The sequence below is a fragment of the Hyperolius riggenbachi genome, chromosome 11 (assembly GCF_040937935.1).
Source record: "Hyperolius riggenbachi isolate aHypRig1 chromosome 11, aHypRig1.pri, whole genome shotgun sequence".
NCBI classification, from domain to species: Eukaryota; Metazoa; Chordata; class Amphibia; order Anura; family Hyperoliidae; genus Hyperolius; species Hyperolius riggenbachi.
In genome coordinates, this window is record NC_090656.1 from 202240814 (window position 1) to 202263660 (window position 22847).

Consider the following 22847-nt stretch of genomic DNA (forward strand, 5'->3'; position numbering starts at 1 on the left):
TATATTGCAGGTACCTACCTATCTAACCTATACACTGGGGGCAGCTACCTATCTAACCTGTACTGGGGGCACCTACCTATCTAACCTATATCTGGTACACATGCCTATCTAACCTATACTGGGGCAACTGCACTGGCTACCTATACTGGGGGCACCTACTTGGCTAACCTATACTGGGGGGATCAATAGCTGGCTACCTTTACTGGGTCACCTATGCCTGGCTACCTATACTGGGGGGACTTATAGCTATATGTCAGGAATCAGGATGGACGGAGGCGCGCTGAGCCCCACGCTGCTGCAGAGAAGCGCGCAGCACGTGTGCCACCAGCCCTGTGACAATGTCCTGAGTGACGAGACCTTCTCCTCTCCTGCTCCCAGAATCCTGGCACCTACACTGGCACTAAGTCTGCAGACTGCTCTGCAGACAGTAAGAAGAGAATACTGACCAGCAAAAAGTAAGGCTCCCCATCCCCAACCTCCCTACGCTAAAGGGGGAATATGCTTATGCTGCTAGATACACTAATTGGGGGGGGGGGGCACCAAAATCTGGTTACGCTCAGGGCGCTGTGAAACCTAAGGCCGGCCCTGAGTGTAGACATGAGTTTCAGGAACGACCTGCTTTGCATCAAAACATTGATCTGCGCAACATAGCTGACAAAGTCCGTGCCCAAGCAGCCCAGAAAGGGACCGGGGTGCCCTGTACTTACTGCGTTCACTCCCCCGTACCTGCTGTCAAGTCCTGCCTGAACTGTGAAGCTGCCCTGTGTGATAATCACCTGAGGGTTCACATCAAGTCACCAGAACATCTTTTAACTGGACCCACCACTTCCCCACAGAACCACAAATGCACCACCCACCAGAGGATATTGGAGTATTATTGCGCAGAGGACGCTTCCTGTATCTGTGTGCTCTGCAGGCTGGATGAACACCTTGGACACAAGGTGGAACTACTAACTGAGGCCTGTGAGAAAAAGCTTGAGATACTTAGTGAAACGGCTGAGATATTGAGGTTGCAGACAGAGGAGACGGAGAAGAGGTTACAGAAACTGCAAGAGCGCAAGGAAAGAACTCAAGAAACAGTAATTTCTGAAAATGAAAGATTTGCCACCTTGTTTACAGACATCAGGAAACAGCTGGAAGAACTTCAGGAGAGAGTCCAGTTGCAGATCTCAAGCCAAGCTGAGAAGATCTTGTCCTCAGTCTCTGATATGATCCAGCAACTGGACAGCAAGAAGAATGAGTTGTATGCCAAGATCATTTCCATCGACGAGATATGTAACATAACAAATCCTGTGACCTTCTTACAGCAACCCAACATAGATTGTGACAATAATGAAGGAAAAAGTGAGGACGATGTGGATGACCTGAATGGGGACCTGACCTCACAGACAATACTTAAGGAATTAACTGGTATATTAACTAAGACAGAGACGCTATGCACTGGAATACTAAATACGCAGATTGATCCAGAGACGTTATACACAGCAGAATCTGATATACAGCCTACCTCAGACATGTTACCTGCAGAATTTTCAGAGCCGTTGGTTGTCCAGGAGCCAGAGGCAGCCTGCAATGGAGTATCTGATACAGAGGCCATCCCAGAAAATGAAACAAGGATAACGTGTGGTCCGCAGACACTGTCAAATGCCCCAGCCACTTCATGTTTACAGCTAGATGAGAACACAGCAGGGAATAAAATATTGATATCAGAGGATCTGAAATCCATGTCCTCCACAAGAACAATCCACAACCGTCCAGAGATGTCACAGAGGTTTCAGCATAGCCAAGTGTTGAGCGTGGAATGGTTTACTTCAGGTGAGCATTGCTGGGACATTGAGAGCAGCCGTGATGGTGACTGGAGGGTGGGAGTGGCGTATGACCGCATAAAAACGGGAGATCACTCTTTTATTGGAAACAATAAGGAATCTTGGTGCCTGAGAAGATGTAGTAAAATATACTCAGTCCGACACGACAACAAAAGCCACATTTTAAATCACCAGCCCTCCAGCAACATAATCCGGGTATATCTAAATTATGAAGATGGGACGTTGGTCTTTTACGAGTTGGGTGACCAATTCCATCTTCTCTACACCTTCACCACCAAATTCACCAGGCCCCTCTATGCTGCTTTTCACGTGTCAGAAGATGAAGACAGGAGAGAGTGTAAATTGAAGATCCTGGCATAAAGAAGGAGTACAGCTGATATGCCTTTTCCTCCTCCATGCTTTGTCGCATATCACATCAGTCCTTTAACTCTGACCCCAACTCCTCAATTTATAGTACCTCCAACTCCATATCCTCAGTTTATGGTACCTCTGACTCCAACTCTTCAGTTTATGATAACTCCAACTCTTCAGTTTATGGTACCTCTGACTCCAAGTCCTTTGGATCAACTGAGGTATGTGAGGGTGCAGGACAGTGTTGTATCAATTATCTAGTTACATAGCTATTTGGGTTAAAAAAAAGACATACGTCCATCGAGTTCAACCAGAAAACAAAGTACAACATATCCCTGTTGATCCAGAGGAAGGTGAAAATCCCTTACAAGGCATGGTCCAAAAAGGGAAAAAATTCCTTCCAGACTTCAGATGGCAATCTGATAAAATCCCTGGATCAACACCACTGGGCATTACCTAGTAATTATAGCCATGGATGTCTTTCATCGCAAGGAAAGCATCTAAGCCTCCTTTAACCGCTTGCCGACCGCGTCACGCCAATGGGCGTGGCCGTGGCGGCAGCCCCAGGACCAGCTAACGCCGATTGGCGTAAAGTCCTGGGGCAGCAGTTTGCAGGAGATCGCGCGCAGGCTGCGCGCGCATCTCCTGCTTGGTGAGCGGAGCGGAGCCTTCAGTCTCCGAGCGATGATCGCCGTGTATTTACATGTACAGCACTGTGATCAGCAGCAGCGCTGTACTGGGGACAGCCGTGTTACACGGCTGTCTCCCTGGGGGACAAGAGAGCGATCGGCTCTCATAGGCAGAAGCCTATGACAGCCGATCACCGTCATTGGCCGGCTGGGGGGAGGGAGGGGATTTAGAAACAAAAATAAATAGAAAATGGCAAAAAATATTTAAAAAAAACCCCAAATAAATATTTACTAATAAATAAATAAACACGGGGGGGCGATCAGACCTCACCAACAGAGAGCTCTGTTGGTGGGGAGAAAAGTGGGCGGGAATCACTTGTGTGCAGAGTTGTACGGCCCTGCAGCTTAAAGCTGCAGTGGCCAATTAAGCACAAATTAGCCTGGTCACTAGGGGGGTTTAACAGCATGGTCCTCAAGAGGTTAAATGCAGATATAGAATTTGCCATAACTACGTCCTGTGGCAATGCATTCCATATCTTAATCACTCTTACTGTAAAGAACCCTTTCCTAAATAAATGGCTAAACCGTTTTTCCTCCATGCGCAGATCATGTCCTCTAGTCCTTTGAGAAGGCCTAGGGACAAAAAACTCACCCTCCAAGCTTTTATGCTGCCCTCTGATGTATTTATACATGTTAATTAGATCCCCTCTAAGGCGTCTTTTTTTTTTCTGGTTGATGGATGGGTGTCTTTTTTTCAATCAAACTATGTAACTACTCTATGGTGCCTCCAACTCTGATTCCTCTGATTCCTCTAATTTTATTATACTAGTGCATTTTCCATGTTGATTGAAAGGAAAATGCGTTGAGGCTGATTGGACCATACCTTGTAAGGGATATGTGAGGGAGCAGGCTGGTGTTGTACTTTTTTTTTTTTGGTTGAACTCAGTGGACGTATGTCTTTTTTCAACTCAAATAACTATGTAACTATGTAAGGATACCAGATACGTTCCATCGTTACCAAAGCTGAGCAATTCTGAATCTAAATGAAGGTGGTGTCTGCTTTTAGGAACAACCCAAAAAGCAACCTGGCAGGGTCCTCCTCTCCCTAGTGTATTCCACATGATTGCTCCTTCCTATGACCTCCTCATAGTTGTATTACTGGGCCTACCTAACCAGCCCAAAATCACATGATCATGTATCTTGTACCCTGTTCCCCTTGTATAGCTTTGTCCTATGTTGTATAACCTTGTTACATCTGTCATCCTTTGTGTCATTTTATGTATTTATTGTCTAGCGCTGCGTAATATGTTGGAATTTTATAAATACAAGAATTAATAACAATAGTAAGATGAGCTCCGTTGGGCATCTAAGGGAGGCACTGCCAACATGAATGATGGTAGTGCACAAATATGGGTCCATAATCTTTAGCTAAGCCTGTGTCATTGCAGCTTTTTTATTTCATTTGTAAAAACAAAATTAGAAACATTCATTAACTTTTAAAGATAACCCGAGGCGAATCTCAAGTTTAGGAACTAATACTTAAAGAGCAACTATCAAAGAAACTTTTTTTTCTTTTTCTGTAAACCCCACTTACCTATAGAGCTTTTAACCAGCAAAGCTAAAATGCCTTTCAGAGGTCTCCCAGCACAGCCTGTGTGGGAAAAAAAGCCATGTTTACCAGCTGTTTGTAACAATTTTGTGTCGGCATCAGGGAGTGGGGGAGGCAGAGCTGAACTGTAACCTGGCTGTAAACTGTTTACTTTACACTGCGTGGCAGAGACACACGGACAGAAACACAAAGCTTCAGCTGGTGATTATTTACACATATTTGAAGCTATATTTCTGCTTTCTATCATTCTGAACAGATTTTAGTCACAGTATTAGAGCCAGTGTTCTGGATTGTTTCTGTATGCTGGATGTGCTGGACACAGTCCTCCATAGCAATGCCCACAGTGAGAACTGTTCTCTGTAAATGTCATTTTCTTGTTATAAATGAATTTTTCGCAATTTTGGGGGGAAATTGGTCATTCCGTTCTGTTTGGTCGGAACGGGGAATTGCTTTTATCAATCTGGCGGAATTCCGAAATTGCCTGTGAAATTCTGCCGGTATCCGTTGATGGTTTTAAGCTGAAAATACAGTTCAATGGCATCAAGTGAGTGAGAGAAAGAGAGAGAGAGCTCATTTTTCTCTTGGGTATATCACAATGGTACATGCTAAGCTGGCTTCAGCATGTAGCATTGTAGCGTGTAGTGTCGGTGGTATAATGGTGAGGATAGCTGCCTTCCAAGCGGTAGGCCTGGGTTCAATTCCTGGCCAATGTATGTGAGCTGGCTTTTGACATGCTACAATTCCCTAAGTAAGCTCATTTTTCTCTTGGGTATATCACAATGGTACATGCTAGGCTGGCTTCAGCATGTAGCATTGTAGTGTGTAGTGGGGAAATTCTGGCGAGCAGAAAATCTTATTTTTAGGCAGAAATCCGTTTGGTGGCAAAAAAAATTTGCATTCCGCGGAATTCCATATTTTTCAGCGGAAAATCCGCCATAGGGCTATAGCAATTCCGTTCCAACGCAACGGAACCGGAATCACCAAATTCCGTCCGGAATCGCGGAAATCTTAATTCCGCGGAATCCAGTGACCATCCCTACTGCTGATCCTGCTCCTCTAATACTTTTAGCCATAGACCCTGAACAAGCATGCAGATCAGATGTTTCACTTAGGCCAGTGCACACCAAAAAGCGCTAGCGTAAAAGCAAACGCTTAGCACTGTTTGAAGTAATTTTTTTAAGGCGATTCTAGGAATGTGCTTAGTGATTTTCTAAGCATGCCTAGCGATTTCTGGAGCGTTTTGGTGTAGCGTTTAATTTTTTTTTGTTACAGTAAAGCTGGAACTGAACAGCTTCTGTAACAAAAACGCATGAAAAATCGCTTTGTTCTAGCGATTTTCCACTTTCCTATACTTAACATTGAGGGTGAATCGCCTTAAGAAATCAACAGAAATGCTGCAGGACCCGCGTTTGCGTTTGGGAAAAAATCACATCGCTCTGGTGTGCCCCATCCCATTCAAATACATTCACCAAGCGCTTTAATAAGAGCTCAGAAACGCTCTTGGTGTGCACTAGCCCTTAAATGACAACTAAAGTGAGTACAATACGGTGGTTTCCATATTTTATTTCCTTTTAAACCATACCATTTGCCTGGCAGTCCAGCTGATCTGTTTGGCTACAATAGTGTCTGGATCACACCAGAAACAAGCATGCTTGTAAGATCTGACAATATTGTCAGAAACACCTGATCTGCTGCATGCTTGTTCAGGGCCTGTGGCTTAGGCCCCGTTTCCACTATCGCGAATCCGCATGCGTCTTGCGTATGCGGATTCGCATAGACAATATAAGTGGATGGGCCTGTTTCCACTTATGCGTCTGCGGGAGCGTTTTATTGTGCAGAGAAAATCTGCACGGAACACCCTGCAGAATTCGCCTGCATGTGGAATGCAGGCGAATCGCACACAATGTATTTAATAGGGAAATCGCATGCGTTTTTCCCATGCGTTTTTTGCCGCAAATTCGCATAGGTACCAATGTAAATTCACACAGGCAGTGACATGGTTAAAATCGCATATACCCTCACCTATGCGAATTCGTGGCAAAAAACGCATGCGGAATCGCATCTGCATGCGATTTCATCAGCGGTGGAATCCAGGCGATTCCGCACCGCAATAGTGGAAACGAGCCCTAAGAGGATTATCAAGATAGCCAGACAATGTGCATTGTTTAAATATGGCAGTCTCCATATCCGTCTAACTTCAGTTGTCCTTTAAAGTGAATCCGAGGTACAAATAAACTGATAAGATAAACAATTTTATTTATCCTCCTGCTCCTAAAAAAAAAATACATTTTTTTTTTTAAAGAAACTCTATCCTATAAGTTCCTATACCTGTTCTAATGTGGTCTGCCTTACTGCAGCCTTTCCTAGTTGCACAGTGGCTGTATTATCTCTGTTATATAATCGAATCTTCTTTCCTTTGCCGGCTTTGTCGGCTGAAGCTGGAATGTGCTGCTCTGCTTGTGATAGGCAGAAGTTATACACACCCTCTCCAAGCCCCCTCCAGGCACAGATTGAGCTTCTCACAGCCTATCACATGCTGGTTAGCAGCCATGTTTTTGTTTGTAAACACTGCCTAAAACTGGCAATTACAAGCCAGGATTGCAGCAGGGAGTGGCAGAAACAGCTTTTTACTGTAAGAATTTTAGAGTACAGATTCTCTTTAAGCTAGCCCATGGTTTTATTTTATATTTGAACATTTTATAAAGTAAGTTGAATGTTTTGTTCCCTCTGCTCAGTGGCAGACTAATAAGGCTACGTTCACAGTGCTCCATTGCGTTTGCGTCATGACGGAAGTTTAACGGCGGACATCGCACAGCAATGAAAAGTCAATGCGACGTTCACAGTGCATGCGGTGCGATGCGCGTCAACGGGGTACGTAAAAATAATGCAAATTTATGCAAATTATGCGTTGACGTGTTCAATGTTAGTCTATGGTAACGCCTGCATGTTTGAATTTTTAACCATTGCACATGCGCACATCTGTTTTTAAAAAGGCGGGGCTTTGTACTCTCAAATGTGAGACAGAAACGTTGCACACCTATGATGCAATTTTCATTCTTATGCCTCCGTTACATTGCATGCCACCGCAACCACATTACTTACTACTTTGCGTTGCGATTTATCTGTGTAGTGTAGCAACGCAACGTCCGTTGGCACTGTGAACGTAGCCTAAAGTGTCCCAGAGTTCGAAAAAGGTCCCCTGCCCTCAGAAGTTGTATTCTGCCAGGAAATTTTTATGGCTGTAATTAGCTTATCAGTAATGTTTACTATATTCCCCCACAAGGTACTGACTACACACTTCCATGCCTAAACATTCAGACAGCAAAATAAAGCTAGTAAAACAGCCTGGTTATTATGGTTTGTACTGTACACGTTTTTATCTCGTTATGTGATATGTCACCTTGGGTACACTTTAAGTTTGACTTGCATTTGCTGCATGCTTGTTTCAGGTGGGTGATTGAGACACTACTTTTGCCAGAGATCAGTAGAGCTGTCAGGCAACTGGTATTCTTTAAAAGGAAATCAATATAGCAGCCTCCATATCCTTCTCAGGTAATTTGTCCTTTAAAGAAAACCTGTAACATTAAAAAAAGATACTTACCTAAGTAGAGGTAAGCCTCTGGATGGTTCTGTGGCTTCCCTTGTCCTCCGTGACTCCACCGCTGACCCTCTTCTTGTTATGTCTGTGGCCCATGTGCCCTCCATGTATGAGCGCAGCTGTACTGCACATGGGTGAGTACGGCTGCACCTCCACAGCAGCAGGAAGCCATTCATCTATGGGCATCTTTCTGCTACTGCGCAAGGGTGGCCATACTTGCGCATGCGAAGTACAGCCACACTCATATACAGAGGGTAGCATATCCCACAAGCTCCTGTTGGATGTGCTCAGAGCGACCCTGCGCAAGAACAGTGAGCTTGTGGATGGATCAATACAGGTTCTCTTTAAACAAAAGGCAACAAATGAAAGCAATACTGATATATATATTTTTGTTTTCATTAAGAAGTTATAAGGTAACAGCATTAGGCGTCTTTTCCACAGGCAAGTAAACTGTGTGTTCAGCAAGCAGTCACCAGGCAGCAGTGAGCAGTCACCAGGCAGCAGTGAGCAGTCACCAGGCAGCAGTTACCAGGCAGCAGTGAGCAGTCACCAGGCAGCAGTGTGCAGTTACTAGGCAGCCGTGAGCAGTTGTGAGAGGCATTTCACTGCCTATCAACTGTCCGTGGAAAAGAGGCCTAATATAAAACAAACAAGAAAATGCAAGGATTGGTCAAGGCTAGGGAGGCTCAATAAGATGTAAATAATTCAGTTGATGTTCATTTTTTGGGTAATTGTATGCAAATATTGCAGCTTAAAATGTTCCAGTGAATTGATCTTCTGCAATATTTGATTATTTCCATGTATAATAAATCAAATAAATGCTTTTTTTTCATGAGCCAAGGCAGTTTTAAACTTTTTTTTCAGCAAAAAATGAAAACACTTTTTGAAATGTACTTTAGCCTGGATTAAAATTATGCATGAATGTGACTGTTACCGTACCTGTGAAATGAGATATTATTTATAACATTTTACATTTTTTTTCATTACAGTATAAATGTATCAGGAGTTGGTACGCCTGGTACACACATCCAATTTAGATTGGCCACTTTTTACCACCTCCATGTAGTATGAGAGCTTACCTACATAATGTGCTCATAGTATTCAAAATCTGTTGCCTCATACTACACGGAGGTGATAAAATTGGTCAGTGATTGACCAATCAAAATTGCATGTGCGAATGCACCCTAATGCCTGGTTCACATTTCCAATTTTACTTGGCCGATGTCTAAAGCCTGGTACACACTTTCAATTATAATTGGCCAATCATTGACCAATGTTATGAACTCCATGTTGTAAGAGGGTTTACCTACACAATCCACTGGCGCACCGAAGGGGGTAAACCGGGTGTCTGAAACCCCCCCCCCCCCCCCCCGTGACCAGAAGGATATGTGTGCGGCGAATTGGGGGGCCTCGGTTGCTGCTGGCGGCGGGTGTAAGGCAGAGCTGCGGGGAGAGAACACTTTACACTTACGGTGCCTGGATCCTGCGCGGCTTCCATGTACTTCCTGTCCCGGCGTCTGTCGCTATGGTAACAGCGCCCCCTGTGATGACATACCGCATGTCATCACAGGGGGAGCTCTTACCAATGCGACGCACGCTGGGACAAGCAGAAGATAGAAGCTGCGTGCAGGATGAAGGCAGGTAAGTGGAGACTCCTCTCTCCCCGCTCCCCCCCTCCCCCGCCTACCTATCTAACCTATACTGGGGCATATACCTATCTAACCTATACTGGGGAATATACCTATCTAAGATATACTGAGGGGCATATACCTATCTAACCTATACTGGGGCATATACCTATCTAAGCTATACTGGGGGCCATATACCTATCTAATCTATACTGGGGGCCATATACCTATCTAATCTATACTGGGGGGCATATACCTATCTAATCTATACTGGGGGGCATATACCTATCTAATCTATACTGGGGGGCATATACCTATCTAATCTATACTGGGGGGGCATATACCTATCTAACCTATACTGGGGCATATACCTATCTAATCTATACTGGGGGCCATATACCTATCTAATCTATACTGGGGGGCATATACCTATCTAACCTATACTGAGGCATATACCTATCTAACCTATACTGGAGGCATATACCTATCTAACCTATACTGGGGCATATACCTATCTAACCTATACTGGGGGGCATATACCTATCTAATCTATACTGGGGGGCATATACCTATCTAATCTATACTGGGGGGCATATACCTATCTAACCTATACAGGGGGACATATACCTATCTAATCTATACTGGGGCATATAGCTAGCTAATCTATACTGGGGCATATACCTATCTAACCTATATTGGGGGGCATATACCTATCTAACCTATACTGGGGGACATATACCTATCTAATCTATACTGGGGGACATATACCTATCTAATCTATACTGGGGGTATATACCTATCTAATCTATACTGGGGGACATATACCTATCTAATCTATACTGGGGGTATATACCTATCTAACCTATACTGGGAGCCATATACCTATCTAACCTATACTGGAGCCATATACCTATCTAACCTATACTGGAGCCATATACCTATCTAACCTATACTGGAGCCATATACCTATCTAACCTATACTGGAGCCATATACCTATCTAACCTATACTGGAGCCATATACCTATCTAACCTATACTGGAGCCATATACCTATCTAACCTATACTGGAGCCATATACCTATCTAACCTATACTGAGGCATATGCCTAGCTAATCTATACTGGGGCATATACCTATCTAACCTATGCTGGAGCCATATACCTATCTAACCTATACTGGGGGGCATATACCTATCTAACCTATACTGGGGGGCATATACCTATCTAACCTATACTGGGGGCAACTATATGGGTTACCTATACTTGGCTGGCTACCTATACCTGTCTCCACATTGGGGCCCTGGGTGCAATTTAGCCTAGAAACTGCTAGTATTTGGCTCCACGCACATCATGTTTTGACCACGCCCACATGCCGCTTTCAGGAATACCCCCCGCCCCCCCCCCCCCCCTTGAAAATCCTGGATTTGCCTCTGCAATCTGCTCATAGTATTCAATATCTGTTGACCCTAAGGCTACTTGCACACAAGACGTTGCGTTTTAGGGGACGTTATGGTCGCATAACGTGCCCCTAATGCAACGTATGGTGGTCTTGAAGTTGGACGTCAGATTGAGCTGCGTTATGCAGCTCTCAAAGCAGCCGCTCCAGGTTAGTGATAGGAAGTCCGGATCTTTTTAAGGATTCGGATCATTGAATCGGATCATTGAAAAGATCCGGATCTTTGAACCGAATCATTTGAATCATTTTACTAGGGAAGCAGACTGCGTGAAATGACTAGCAGGACTGGACTTTCCCTGCACTGTACATTCTGTATGTTCCTGTTTCTTCCAGACAGACATCCACTGTGAACCGAATCTTTCATTGTGATGATTCGGATGATTCGGCTCACAAAAAAGATCCGGATCAAATGAACGATTCGTTCATGATCCAGACAACACTACAGTCCTACCACAAGTCTGCAGTGCAGTGAATATTAATTAGCCATGTGACTGGCTGCGGAGGAGGAGGGGAGACCTCCTCCTCCAACATTACTGAGCATGGGCAAGCAGTCTAACGCTGCTTAGCCCAGTATAACGTACAGCATGCAGCACTTTGTTTAAACGTGCTGCGTTACTATGTAACACAACGTGGGCACTGTGAACAGCACATTGATTTTACAGTGCTGTGAGTTAGGCTGCGTTACTGGCTGCTGTAACGTCGGACTTTAACGTCCCACTGTGAAACCAGCCTTATACTACATGGAGGTGGTAAAATTGGTCAATGATTGGCCGATCATAATTGAAAGTGTGTACCAGGCTTTACAATTTTTTTCCATAACCTTTATATAGGATTCCAAAGACCCATAAATCTTAAGCTAAGTACACACATCAGATAAAAGTCTTTGGAAAATGAAAGATCACAGACCACAGACCAATTTTACCACCTTCCATGTAGTATGAGGGCATACCTACACAGTCGACGTAGGTGGCGACAGGCGGCACGACGTCATTGGGAGTCCCGATTCACCCCTCAGCGCTGCCTGGCACTGATTGGCCAGGCAGCGCACGGGGTCTGAAGGGGGGGGGGGTGGCGTGACGAGCGGCAGCTAATTGGCGCGGAGCGGCGGCGATCAGAGTGCACACGCAGCTAGCAAAGTGCTAGCTGCGTGTTGCAAAAAAAAAATTATGCAAATCGGCCCTGCAGGGCCTGAGAAATCCTCCTGCGTGGCATAGCCCGTGCTCAGCACGAGCTTACTGCCAGGGAGGTTAAAGGACAACTGAAGTGAGAAGAATATGGTGGCTGCCATATTTATTTCCTTTTAAACAATACCAGTTGCCTGGCAGCCCTGCTGATCTATTTGGCTGCAGTAGTGATTGAATTACACCGGAAACAAGCATGCAGCTAATCTTGTCAGATCCGATAATAATGTCAAACACCAGATCTGCATATACTTATTCAGGGGCTATGGCTAATGCTGCATACACACTTGAGATAAAAGTCTTTGGAAAAGGCAAGATCACAGACCAATTTTACCCCCTTCCATGTAGTATGAGAGCCATACCTTCACAGTCTTTTCTATGGAGCTGAACTCCCCATCAGATAAAATCTTTGCAAGATGCTGCACACAAAGATGCCCGTACACACTCAAGAGATCATTATCTGCAAAAGATCTCTTCCTGCAATAGATCCATTCCTGCAAAATGCATTCATAGTCTATGAGATCTGCAGATCCTCATACACACCTTGTTTAACAGACTTCATCTGCATATCTGGCAATCATCTGCAGATCTGAAAATCCATCCTGGTGGATCTGATCTGCAGATGATCTGCAGATGATTGCCTGTTAAACAAGGTGTGTATGGTGATCTGCAGATCTCATAGACTATAAATGCATTTTGCAGGAATGGATCTATTGCAGGAAGAGATCTTTTGCAGATAATAATCTTTTGAATGTGTACGGGCATCTCTGTGTGCAGCATCTTGCAAAGATTTTATCTGATGGGGAGTTCAGCTCCATAGAAAAGACTGTGAAGGTATGGCTCTCATACTACATGGAATGGGGTAAAATTTGTCTGTGATCTTGCCTTTTCCAGAGACTTTTATCTCAAGTGTGTATGCAGCATAAAGTATCAGAGGCAGAGGTTCAGCAGGCCTGGTTTTGTTTAAAAGGAAATAAATAGGGCAGCCTCCAGATCCCTCTTGTTACAGTTGTCCTCTTTGCAAACTGAGGAATTTATCTGTCGCATAGGTTTGTCAGGTAGGTTTGAAAGACTGATACTGCAGACTATGAATGCATTTTGCAGGAAATGATCTTTGGCATGTGTACAGAGATTAGTCTTTCAAACCTCCCTGACAAACCTATGTGACAGATACATTTATATTTATATTTCAATTTTATAGTTGCCATAAATACCTCACAATCCTTGCAAGGTCCCTTGTAATGAATGTATTTGGATAATATTTATATTTGCAAAGAAATATCTCTAACGCCTTCTAAATGTATCTTCTAACACTGTCAGTCAATAGAGATGGCCCGAACTTCCGGGGTTCGCGATCGCGGAAAACCGCAGACTTTTCTGGAAGTTCGATTAGCCCCCATAGTGCATCATGAGGGTCAACTTTGACCCTCTACATCACAGTCAGCAGGCACATTGTAGCCAATCAGGCTACACTCCCTCCTGGAGCCCCACCCCCCCTTATAAAAGGCAGGCCGCGTCACCCATTTCATTCACTGGTGTGCCTGCAGTAATTAGAGAAGTAATTAGGGAAAGCTTAGTTAGGCTCTTGTAGGCTTGTTAGCTTGTTCCTTGCTGATTCTTAGGCCTCTTTTCCACGAACTGTTGAGCTGTGTGCTCAGCAAGCAGTTACTAGGCAGAAGTAAGCAGTTATCATGCAGCAATAAGCAGTTACTAGGCAGCAGTGAGCAGTTGAGAGAGTTTGAGAGGCATTTCAGCTCTTTTTAGAGCTAATCTTGTTCTTGTGATCTATTTTTGTGTGTGTCCCACAGACACTTGTGTTGCATAGACAGCTTTGGTAATTCGTGCTGTGCCATTGCCAGGCCCAGCATATTCAGTGACTACCTGTGTTTGACAGGTGCTCATTGTAATACCCATCACTGCATATACCTACCTGTTGTTCACTTCAGTCAGTGCACCCACCTACCTACGTGAGTGCACACAGTTTCACTGTGCCTGTCCGATACCTGTCTGTGTGTGACAGGTGCACATTTGTAATACCAGTCATTGCATAATTGTTCACACTACCTGTGTGTCTGCACGCTGTGTAATATACCACTCCGAGCATACCTGTTAAAGGTATGCACTGACTTGACTAATACAATGTGCAGTCACACAGGTGCAGTGAAAGGTATGCAGTGACTGGTATTACAATACAATGTGCAGCTGTCACACAGGTGCACTGTATTAGTCAAGTCAGTGCATACCTTTCACTTCATCCCCCCCCCCATATGGAGAAAACAGGGAGAGGCAGGGGCAGACCCAGAGGAAGGCCACCAGGCATTTCTTTTTCGAGGTCGTGCTGACGTAATTTTGTGCGGCCCTGGCACAAAGTACAGTTGCTCAGAAGGAGGCACGTCCCATAAACTCCCAAGATTGTCAGGACGTGGTTGACTATTTAACACAGACCACAGCCACCAGCGCTACTACTAGCACCACTTCCGCTACATTTGACATTTTGCAGGAGTTATTTGGTGGGGAAATCACTGATGCACAGCCATTCTTGTTGCAACAAGATGAAGGCGCTAAGCAAGTTACACCACCTCATATGTCTGAGTTAGGCGAAACTATGGACGTAAGGTGTGAGGAGGAGGATGATGAAGTACCTGCTGTTGGTGCAGTTTATGAGGTGTCTGAGGCAAGCGAAGCTGGGGAGGATGATTATGAAGATTATGATGATACGGATGCCACGGGGGATCCTAAGAGACAGGATGACCAGGGCGACAGTTAGAGGGGGAATCAGAGAGGAGTAAGAGGAGACGAGTTCCTGAAAGAAGCAGGGGGAGCTCGTCATCAGAAACAGCTGGTGGCAGTGTCTGTCGCCATGTATCGCCACCTATGGACAGCCAGCCAACATGCCCTTCAATGTCAGCTGCTGAAACCACCATAGTGCCCACACCCCAGGGTGGCTCAGCGGTGTGGAAATTTATTAGTGTGTATGCCAAAGATCAGAGCACTGCCATCTGTACTCTCTGCCACCAAAAATTGAGCAGTGGAAAGGCCAACACCCACGTAGGGACAACTGCCTTACGAAGGCACCTGCAGAAAAAGCACAAACTGCAATGGGAAGAGCACCTGAGGAAAAGCAGCACACAAAAGCAAAGCCACCCTCCTTCTCCTCTTCCTCCTTCAGGTGCATCATCTTCAGCCTCTTTCTCCCTTGCACCTACACAATCACAGACTCCCTCCTCCACTGCGCCTCTCACCTTGAGCGGTTCCTGCTCCTCTGCCCACAGCAGCAGCCAGGTGTCCGTGAGAGAAATCTTTGAGCGGAAGAAGCCAATGTCTGCCAGTCACCCCCTTGCCTGACGTCTGACAGCTGGCTTGACGGCAGTGGTGCTCAGCAGAGCTCGAATATTCGAGTAGCTCGAATATTCGAGCTCTTTTTCAGCTATTCGAGCTCGGTATTCGAGCTCCGAATAGCTGCAGCTATTCGAATGGGCTATTCGAGTAAACGCGAATAGCCCATTCACTATTCGAGCAAACGGCGCTATTCGAGCTCGAATACCGAGCTCGAATAGCGTCATAGCCCAGATTGATGTCCTTAGAGCCAATCAGAGGGCTCCCAGGCCCTCTGATGGCAGCCAATCACAGAGGGGGACCCTGGCCAGCCCCTACCCTATAAATAGCGGCCGCCATGTTCCGTTTCTCCGTCCTTGCCTGAGACTTGCATAGAGAGAGAGTTGCTCCTTTGTGCTTTGGCTTAGCAAGAGCTCTATTGTGGTCATTTACCTAGCGTTTTTGCTCACATACACCTCCTATACACACCTATATTGTTGTTCGTTAGATAGACATTGTATTTTAGTTAGTAGCTTTTGTGTTACATAGAGACAGGCCAGCTGCTGCTGCAGGCTTACAGCTTTAGGCCTCAGGGCCTGCCTGTGTGGGCAGCTGTCCTCCTGTCCTCTGTTAGTTTATTTCTCATTAGTATTAGACAGTATTAGACAGTATTAGATAGTATTAGACAGTATTTCTGCTGTCCTTTACTACTTAGTGATTGTATTTTGTATTGTAGTTATATACTGTAACTGTACTAGGACACTCACTGACTGTCACTGTTCATAGGCTAGCTCCTGCGTGTGCTTGCACTCACTGTCTGTGTACACACACTCTATTTCCTTCTGAATAGTTATATACTGTAACTGTACTAGGACACTCACTGTCACTGTTCATAGGCTACTAGCTCCTGCGTGTGTGTGTGTGCACTCACTGTCTGTGTACTGTACACACACTCTATTTCCTTCTGAATAGTTATATACTGTAACTGTACTAGGACACTCACTGACTGTCACTGTTCATAGGCTAGCTCCTGCGTGTGCTTGCACTCACTCACTGTCTGTGTACTGTACACACAAACTATTTCCTTCTGAATAGTTATATACTGTAACTGTACTAGGACACTCACTGACTGTCACTGTTCATAGGCTACTAGCTCCTGCGTGTGCGTGCACTCACTGTCTGTGTACTGTACACACACTCTATTTCCTTCTGAATAGTTATATACTGTAACTGTACTAGGACACTCACTGACTGTCACTGTTCATAGGCTAGCTCCTGCGTGTGCGTGCACTCACTCACTGTCTGTGTACTGTACACACACTCTATTTCCTTCTGAATAGTTATATACTGTAACTGTACTAGGACACTCACTGACTGTCACTGTTCATAGGCTAGCTCCTGCGTGTGCGTGCACTCACTCACTGTCTGTGTACTGTACACACACTCTATTTCCTTCTGAATAGTTATATACTGTAACTGTACTAGGACACTCACTGACTGTCACTGTTCATAGGCTAGCTCCTGCGTGTGCGTGCACTCACTGTCTGTGTACTGTACACACACTCTATTTCCTTCTGAATAGTTATATACTGTAACTGTACTAGGACACTCACTGTCACTGTTCATAGGCTACTAGCTCCTGCGTGTGTGTGTGCACTCACTGTCTGTGTACTATACACACACTCTATTTCCTTCTGATTACTGATTGATTATTGTAAATTCTACTTCCTGACAGTTACTACTTACTTACTGTAGTAGGGACACTCACTCAGTCACTGTTCATAGGCCAGCTCCTGCGCGTGTTTGCGCGTGCGTGCACTCACTGTCTGTAGTGTACACACACTTATTTCCTTGTGATTACTACTGATTATTGTAACTGCTAGTTGTACTTCCTGACTGTTACTACTTACTTACTGTACTAGGGAGTCGGGACACTCACTCAGTCACCTCACCCACCAACCCACTCCATTAAAGTACCCCACTTTTCACCCGCCCTTTTCAAAAACTTTTGTGTTTACGCCCAAAACATCGAAGATGTCTGGAAGTGGCAGCCAGCGCGGTTTGGGCAAGGGGAAGGGCAGCAAGGGAATCAGGAGGAGAGGGAGCAGCATTGTGGCAAGCCGCGGCTGCGCCACCATGCACAGTTCCGCAGCAGCGTCAGTGGCTAACATTCCTCCCATAGCCACTGGCCGTGGACGCCTTGGGCGCCGCCCAGCAGGAGCATCTGCAACTCACGCTGCAGAGACACAGCAGCAGCAGCAGCGTGTAGCACCTGCTCCGATTTTCCTCCAGCCGGGTCGGAAACGTCCCCTTGAGGAAAAGGATGCAGACACTGTGGTGCAACTGATGACGGAGGATGAGCAGCCCGCCATCAGCTCTGCATCCGAGGCCTCCACCACCACCACCCCTGTTCGCAGCAGCCGCCCAGCAGGGCCTGGGGAGGAGGCCAGTTCACCGTCAGTCGCCGACCTGTCACTCAGCACTCTTTTGACCCCAGGCATGATGCGTCAATTGTCTGCTGTTGTTGGCGATTTGGAGGAGATGCTGATGGGCACTTTGGGGGATGAGGGATTGGACAGCAAGACTGTGGTGACAGTCAAGCAGCCCATCCATGCATCAGGAGAGGAGTTTGGGGGGTCATCATCCCAGCAGGACATGTTTCAGGAGGGGGAGGCTGATGATGACACGGTGACAGACAGAGACTGGGTGCCACCACCTCCAGGGGATGTCGTCCTCAGCAGCTCTGAGGAGGAGGATGCGCTTGTGGGCCTTGCAAGGAGGCGCATCATTGCAAGCATTGGCAGCAGTAGGCAGGTCCCACAGCCTGCTGGTGTCTCAGGCTCAGCAGCAGCAGCAGCATCTGCCAGTACCACCACCAGCCGCACCCAAGCCCCCCCCCCAACCACCACAAGGAAACAGGCAGCAGCGGTTCCATGCCGTAGGGGGTCGTTTTTGTCACCAATCTGGCGTTTTTTCACCATGCCCACAGTGTACAGCAAGTACGCCACTTGCAACCACTGTCAGCGGAAGTTGAGCAGAGGTGCAGACCCCTTAAAGTTCAGCACCAGCTCGCTCATCAACCACCTTGCTGCAAAACATTTCCACCAGCATGAGGAGTTCCAGAGGCTGAAGGCATCTGGTGCTGGCAGTGGCACCACACCCATCACTGCACAGCCTTCAGCAGCAGCAACAGCAGCCACCCGCCCTCCTGCTCCTCCAGCAGCACCAGCAGGAGTGCGGAAACGCACTGCTCCTCCCCCCTCTGCAACTCCTGCCGCCGACACTGAGGCCTGTTCTGGCAGCCAGTCCTCAGTGGCCTCCTCTGCTGTGTCTGCTGATTCCCGTGCCAGCAAAAGGCCACGCCAGATCCTTTTGAGCGAGTCCTTCCAGGGGATGGTTAGGGCTCTGCCTCCCAGCAGCCGTCGCGTGTGGCAGCTGAACGGCTTGCTGGCATGGGCCATGTGCTCCCAACTCCTGCCGTACACGCTTGTGCAGAAGGGGAGCGACATGCGTGCGCTGCTTGCTTGCGCAGCCCCAGACTGGCAGCTCCCCAGCAGACACTTCTTCGCCCGCAAGGCCATTCCTGCACTGCACCGCTTTGTGATGGCCAATGTGGAGCGAGGGCTGGAGCACGCGGTTGGTGAAAGGGTCCACGTCACCATGGACTCCTGGAGCAGCCGCTTCGGGACAGGCCGCTACCTGTCTTTCACTGTCCACTGGGTCAGCTTGGTGGAAGGGGGTGAGGATGGGAGAGCAGCAGCGGGCACAGCAGCAGCAACACAGTGGGTGGTGCCCCCCCCGCAGGGTCAGGGGAACTGCAGCAGGTTCCTCCGATCCTCTGCCATCCTCCGGCACACCTGGCCAAACCCCCCGCCTCAGCAGCAGCGTGAAGGCCCGGGAAGCCTTGGGAAGACCAAGCTGACGGCAACCCATGTGTTGGCCAAACTCCAGGAGCAGGAGAAGATTTGGCTGACCCCCAGAGGCCTCAGAGTCGGAGAGGTGGTGGCCGACAATGGGGCCAATCTGGTTGCCGCAATAGACAGGGGAAACCTGACCCACATCCCCTGTCTTGCCCACGTGCTGAACCTGGTGGTGCAAAAGTTCTTGCGCACCTACCAGGGGATGGGCGAACTGCTGGAAACGGCAAGGAACGTTGTGCGTCACTTCCGGCGCTCGGCTGCAGCCCGTGCGAGCCTGGAAGACGTGCAAAAGGAGCTGGAGCTGCCACGCCATCGGCTGATCCTTGACGTTCCGACTCGCTGGAACTCCACCCTGGCGATGTTGGAGCGTCTGGTTGAACAGAAGCACGCTGTCAACCAGTACCTTGCCCTGGCCACTGTTTCCGCCGCTCGGAGAAGGGACAAGACCAGCAACATCCCGTCCATTGTCCCCGATGATGACTGGAGGCACATGCAGCAGGTGTGCTTAGTGCTGGCTCCCTTTCTGCAGGCCACTAACATGGTGAGCAGGGACCATGCTATGGTCTGCGAGTGGGTGCCCCTGGTTTGTCTGCTGAACAGGGCCCTCGATGCTTTGCTGGAACAGGGAGCGGCAGCCTTGGACCAGCAGGAGCGGCAAGCAGCTGCACAGTCCACCTCTGAGGGGGAGGAGGAGGAGGACTTGGTGGAGGTCCATGACCTTGCTGCTGATGAGGGGGATCAGCACAGCGCAGCTGAGTTGGTGCGGGGGTGGAGAGAGGATGAGGCGGCAGAGGAGGAGGACAGCACTGCCGTCGATGTGCCAGCACACGTGGCCCGCCTCTTCCCAATGGCAGCGCACATGCTGGCGTGCCTGCGCAAGGACCCCAGGGTGATCCAGATGAAGCAGAGGGAGGACATCTGGATCAGCATGATGTTGGACCCACGCCTCAAGGGGAAGTTGAGCCAGTTCCTGCCGCCTGCAGGAGGAGACCCAGCGCAACAAATAAGGAGCTTGCAGCAGGCCCTTGTTGAGCGCTTGGAGGAAGCCTTCCCCCAGCCTTCCACCCCCACTGTCCAGCAGCCAGCACAGAGGCAGCAGCAGGTGCCTGCATCCAGCAGCAAGCGCCCCACAGACCTGCTGTCTCTCAGCCACGAGCTCTACAGGACTGTAGAGGCTCCGTCAGCAGTGACTAGAGAGGAGGTGCATGATGCAGCAGCATCCTCCTCCGGTCACAGCCAGCGCCTGACCCGCATGGTGGCTGACTACATGGGGTCCTACAGCGGGCTTGACAGCGATGCCCCTGTTGATCCCATGGAGTATTGGGTCAAGCGCGTGGAGATCTGGAGCGAGCTGGCGCAGTACGCCCTGGAAGTGCTGTCCTGCCCCCCTTCCAGCGTGCTGTCCGAGCGCTGCTTCAGTGCAGCTGGTGGCGTGGTCACCGAGAAACGCTCACGTCTGTCTCACAAGTCTGTGGACAGACTGACGTTTCTCAAGATGAACCAGGCGTGGGTGGAAGGCGAGTTCCTGGCCCCTGTTGTCGGCGAGAGGGGGACATGAACTGGCTAAGAACCATCGTTAATGTGCCTTACCACCCTTTACCACCTCCTGGCTCCTCACTAAGCCAGCCTGGTTCAGTTTGACTATTACGTCGCCTGCAGCCACACATTTTACACCTACAGTGGGCTGCTGTGTACTGCCCTTCTGCTCTCTGTCTGTGTTTCCCACTGCCAGAGTACACAGAATTACATTCTGCTGCCACTCTGCCACCAGCTATTACGTCAAACAATAGCTATATATCTGTGTAATTGGTTGTACAAACAAAACCAACAAACCATTAAAAAAAAAAAAAAAAAAAAAAAAAGGTTTAATTTTTCTGAGGTGCCCGGGTTGAAAACTGTGTTGTCCCAGTTGTGTATTGGACACGATGTGGGCTGCACGACCGCTGTCTGGGACCTCCTGCCTGCTGTGTTTATTTACAGCCCTGGTATCACCGCTAGGTACCAGGGCTATTATGTCACGCTGCCTGCCTCATTGACTGCCTGCTGCCACACACTCATCCTCCTCCTCCTGCTGCTGAATTTACCTCCTGCTGTCTGTGTTTCCACTGCCAGGGAGCACATACAATGGCGCTTCCAACATGCGTGCGCCACCAGCTATTTGTTACGCTCAAAAATAGCTGCATTTCTTTAAAAAAAAAAAATTGAAAAGAGAAATAAGTGAAGACGATATAGAAGAAGATGATGAAGAAGAAGAAAATGAAGAAAATGAAGATGAAGAAGATGAAGAAGATGAAGAAGAAGAAGAAGAAGGAGAAGGAGAAGAAGAAGAAGATGAAGAAGATGATGAAGAAGAAGAAGAAGATGATGATGAAGAAGAAGAAGAAGAAGAAGACAATATAGAAGAAGAAGAAGATATAGAAGAAGATATAGAAGAAGAAGATATAGAAGAAGATAGAAGATAAAGAAGAAGAAGAAGAAGAAGTATATACAGTACTGAACAAAATTCTGGACACAACTTCTCTTTTCACCTTTTTTTTTTTAAAGGAACATCCCCACATAATCACTTGCTGCTGTTACTTGGAAAAAAAGATGTTTCTTGCATCATTCACCCTCAAAACAAGTGTTGGAAGCTATTTAAGGCCAATTCGAATAGTCAGCTCGAATAATGAGCTCGAATACCGACTCGAATAGTGAGCTCGAAGTCCGAGGTCGAATCGAATAGTAAAAATTATTCGACTCGAATATTCGACTGACCTCGAATAATTTACTATTCGAATTCGACCAAACTCGAATTTTAAAAAGGGGTATTTGAGCACCACTGCTTGACGGAACTGTTAGCTCACCAGCTGTTACCATACCAGCTGGTGGACTCTGAGGCCTTCCGAAAATTTGTGGCCATTGGGACACTGCAGTGGAAGATACCAGGCCACAATTATTTCTCCAAAAAGGCGATACCGAAACTGTACCATGAAGTTGAGAGGCAAGTGGTGTCATCTCTGGGTCAAAGGTCCATCTGACCACGGATGCCTGGTCTGCCAAGCACGGTCCGGGCAGGTACATTACTTACACAGCCCATTGGGTTAACCTGGTGACTGCTGGCAAGCAGGGAATACGTGGCTGTGCAGCGGTCCTAGTGACACCCCCACGGCTTGCAGACAGGCCTGCTGCCACCTCCTCTCCTCCTGCAACATCCTATTCGCTGTCGTCCTCCTCCTCAACCTTGGCTGAGTGTCAGTTCAACTCTACTGGTGCTGCGATCTCCTCTCCAGCTACACAGACCCAGCTACCCAGGGCCTATGCTGCATGCCAGGTAAGACGGTGTCGCGCCATATTAGA

The 22847-nt window shown here is 47.4% G+C and overlaps 1 protein-coding gene across 1 annotated transcript; it reads left to right on the plus strand.

The window, feature by feature from the left end:
- The first annotated feature begins 265 nt into the window (after nt 1–265).
- Nucleotides 266–2186, plus strand: LOC137537945 (E3 ubiquitin/ISG15 ligase TRIM25-like). Its single transcript, XM_068259873.1, has 2 exons — nt 266–427; nt 579–2186. Exons 1-2 carry the CDS (start codon nt 266–268, stop codon nt 2184–2186), a joined length of 1770 nt encoding a protein of 589 aa, XP_068115974.1.
- The last annotated feature ends 20661 nt before the right edge of the window (nt 2187–22847 follow it).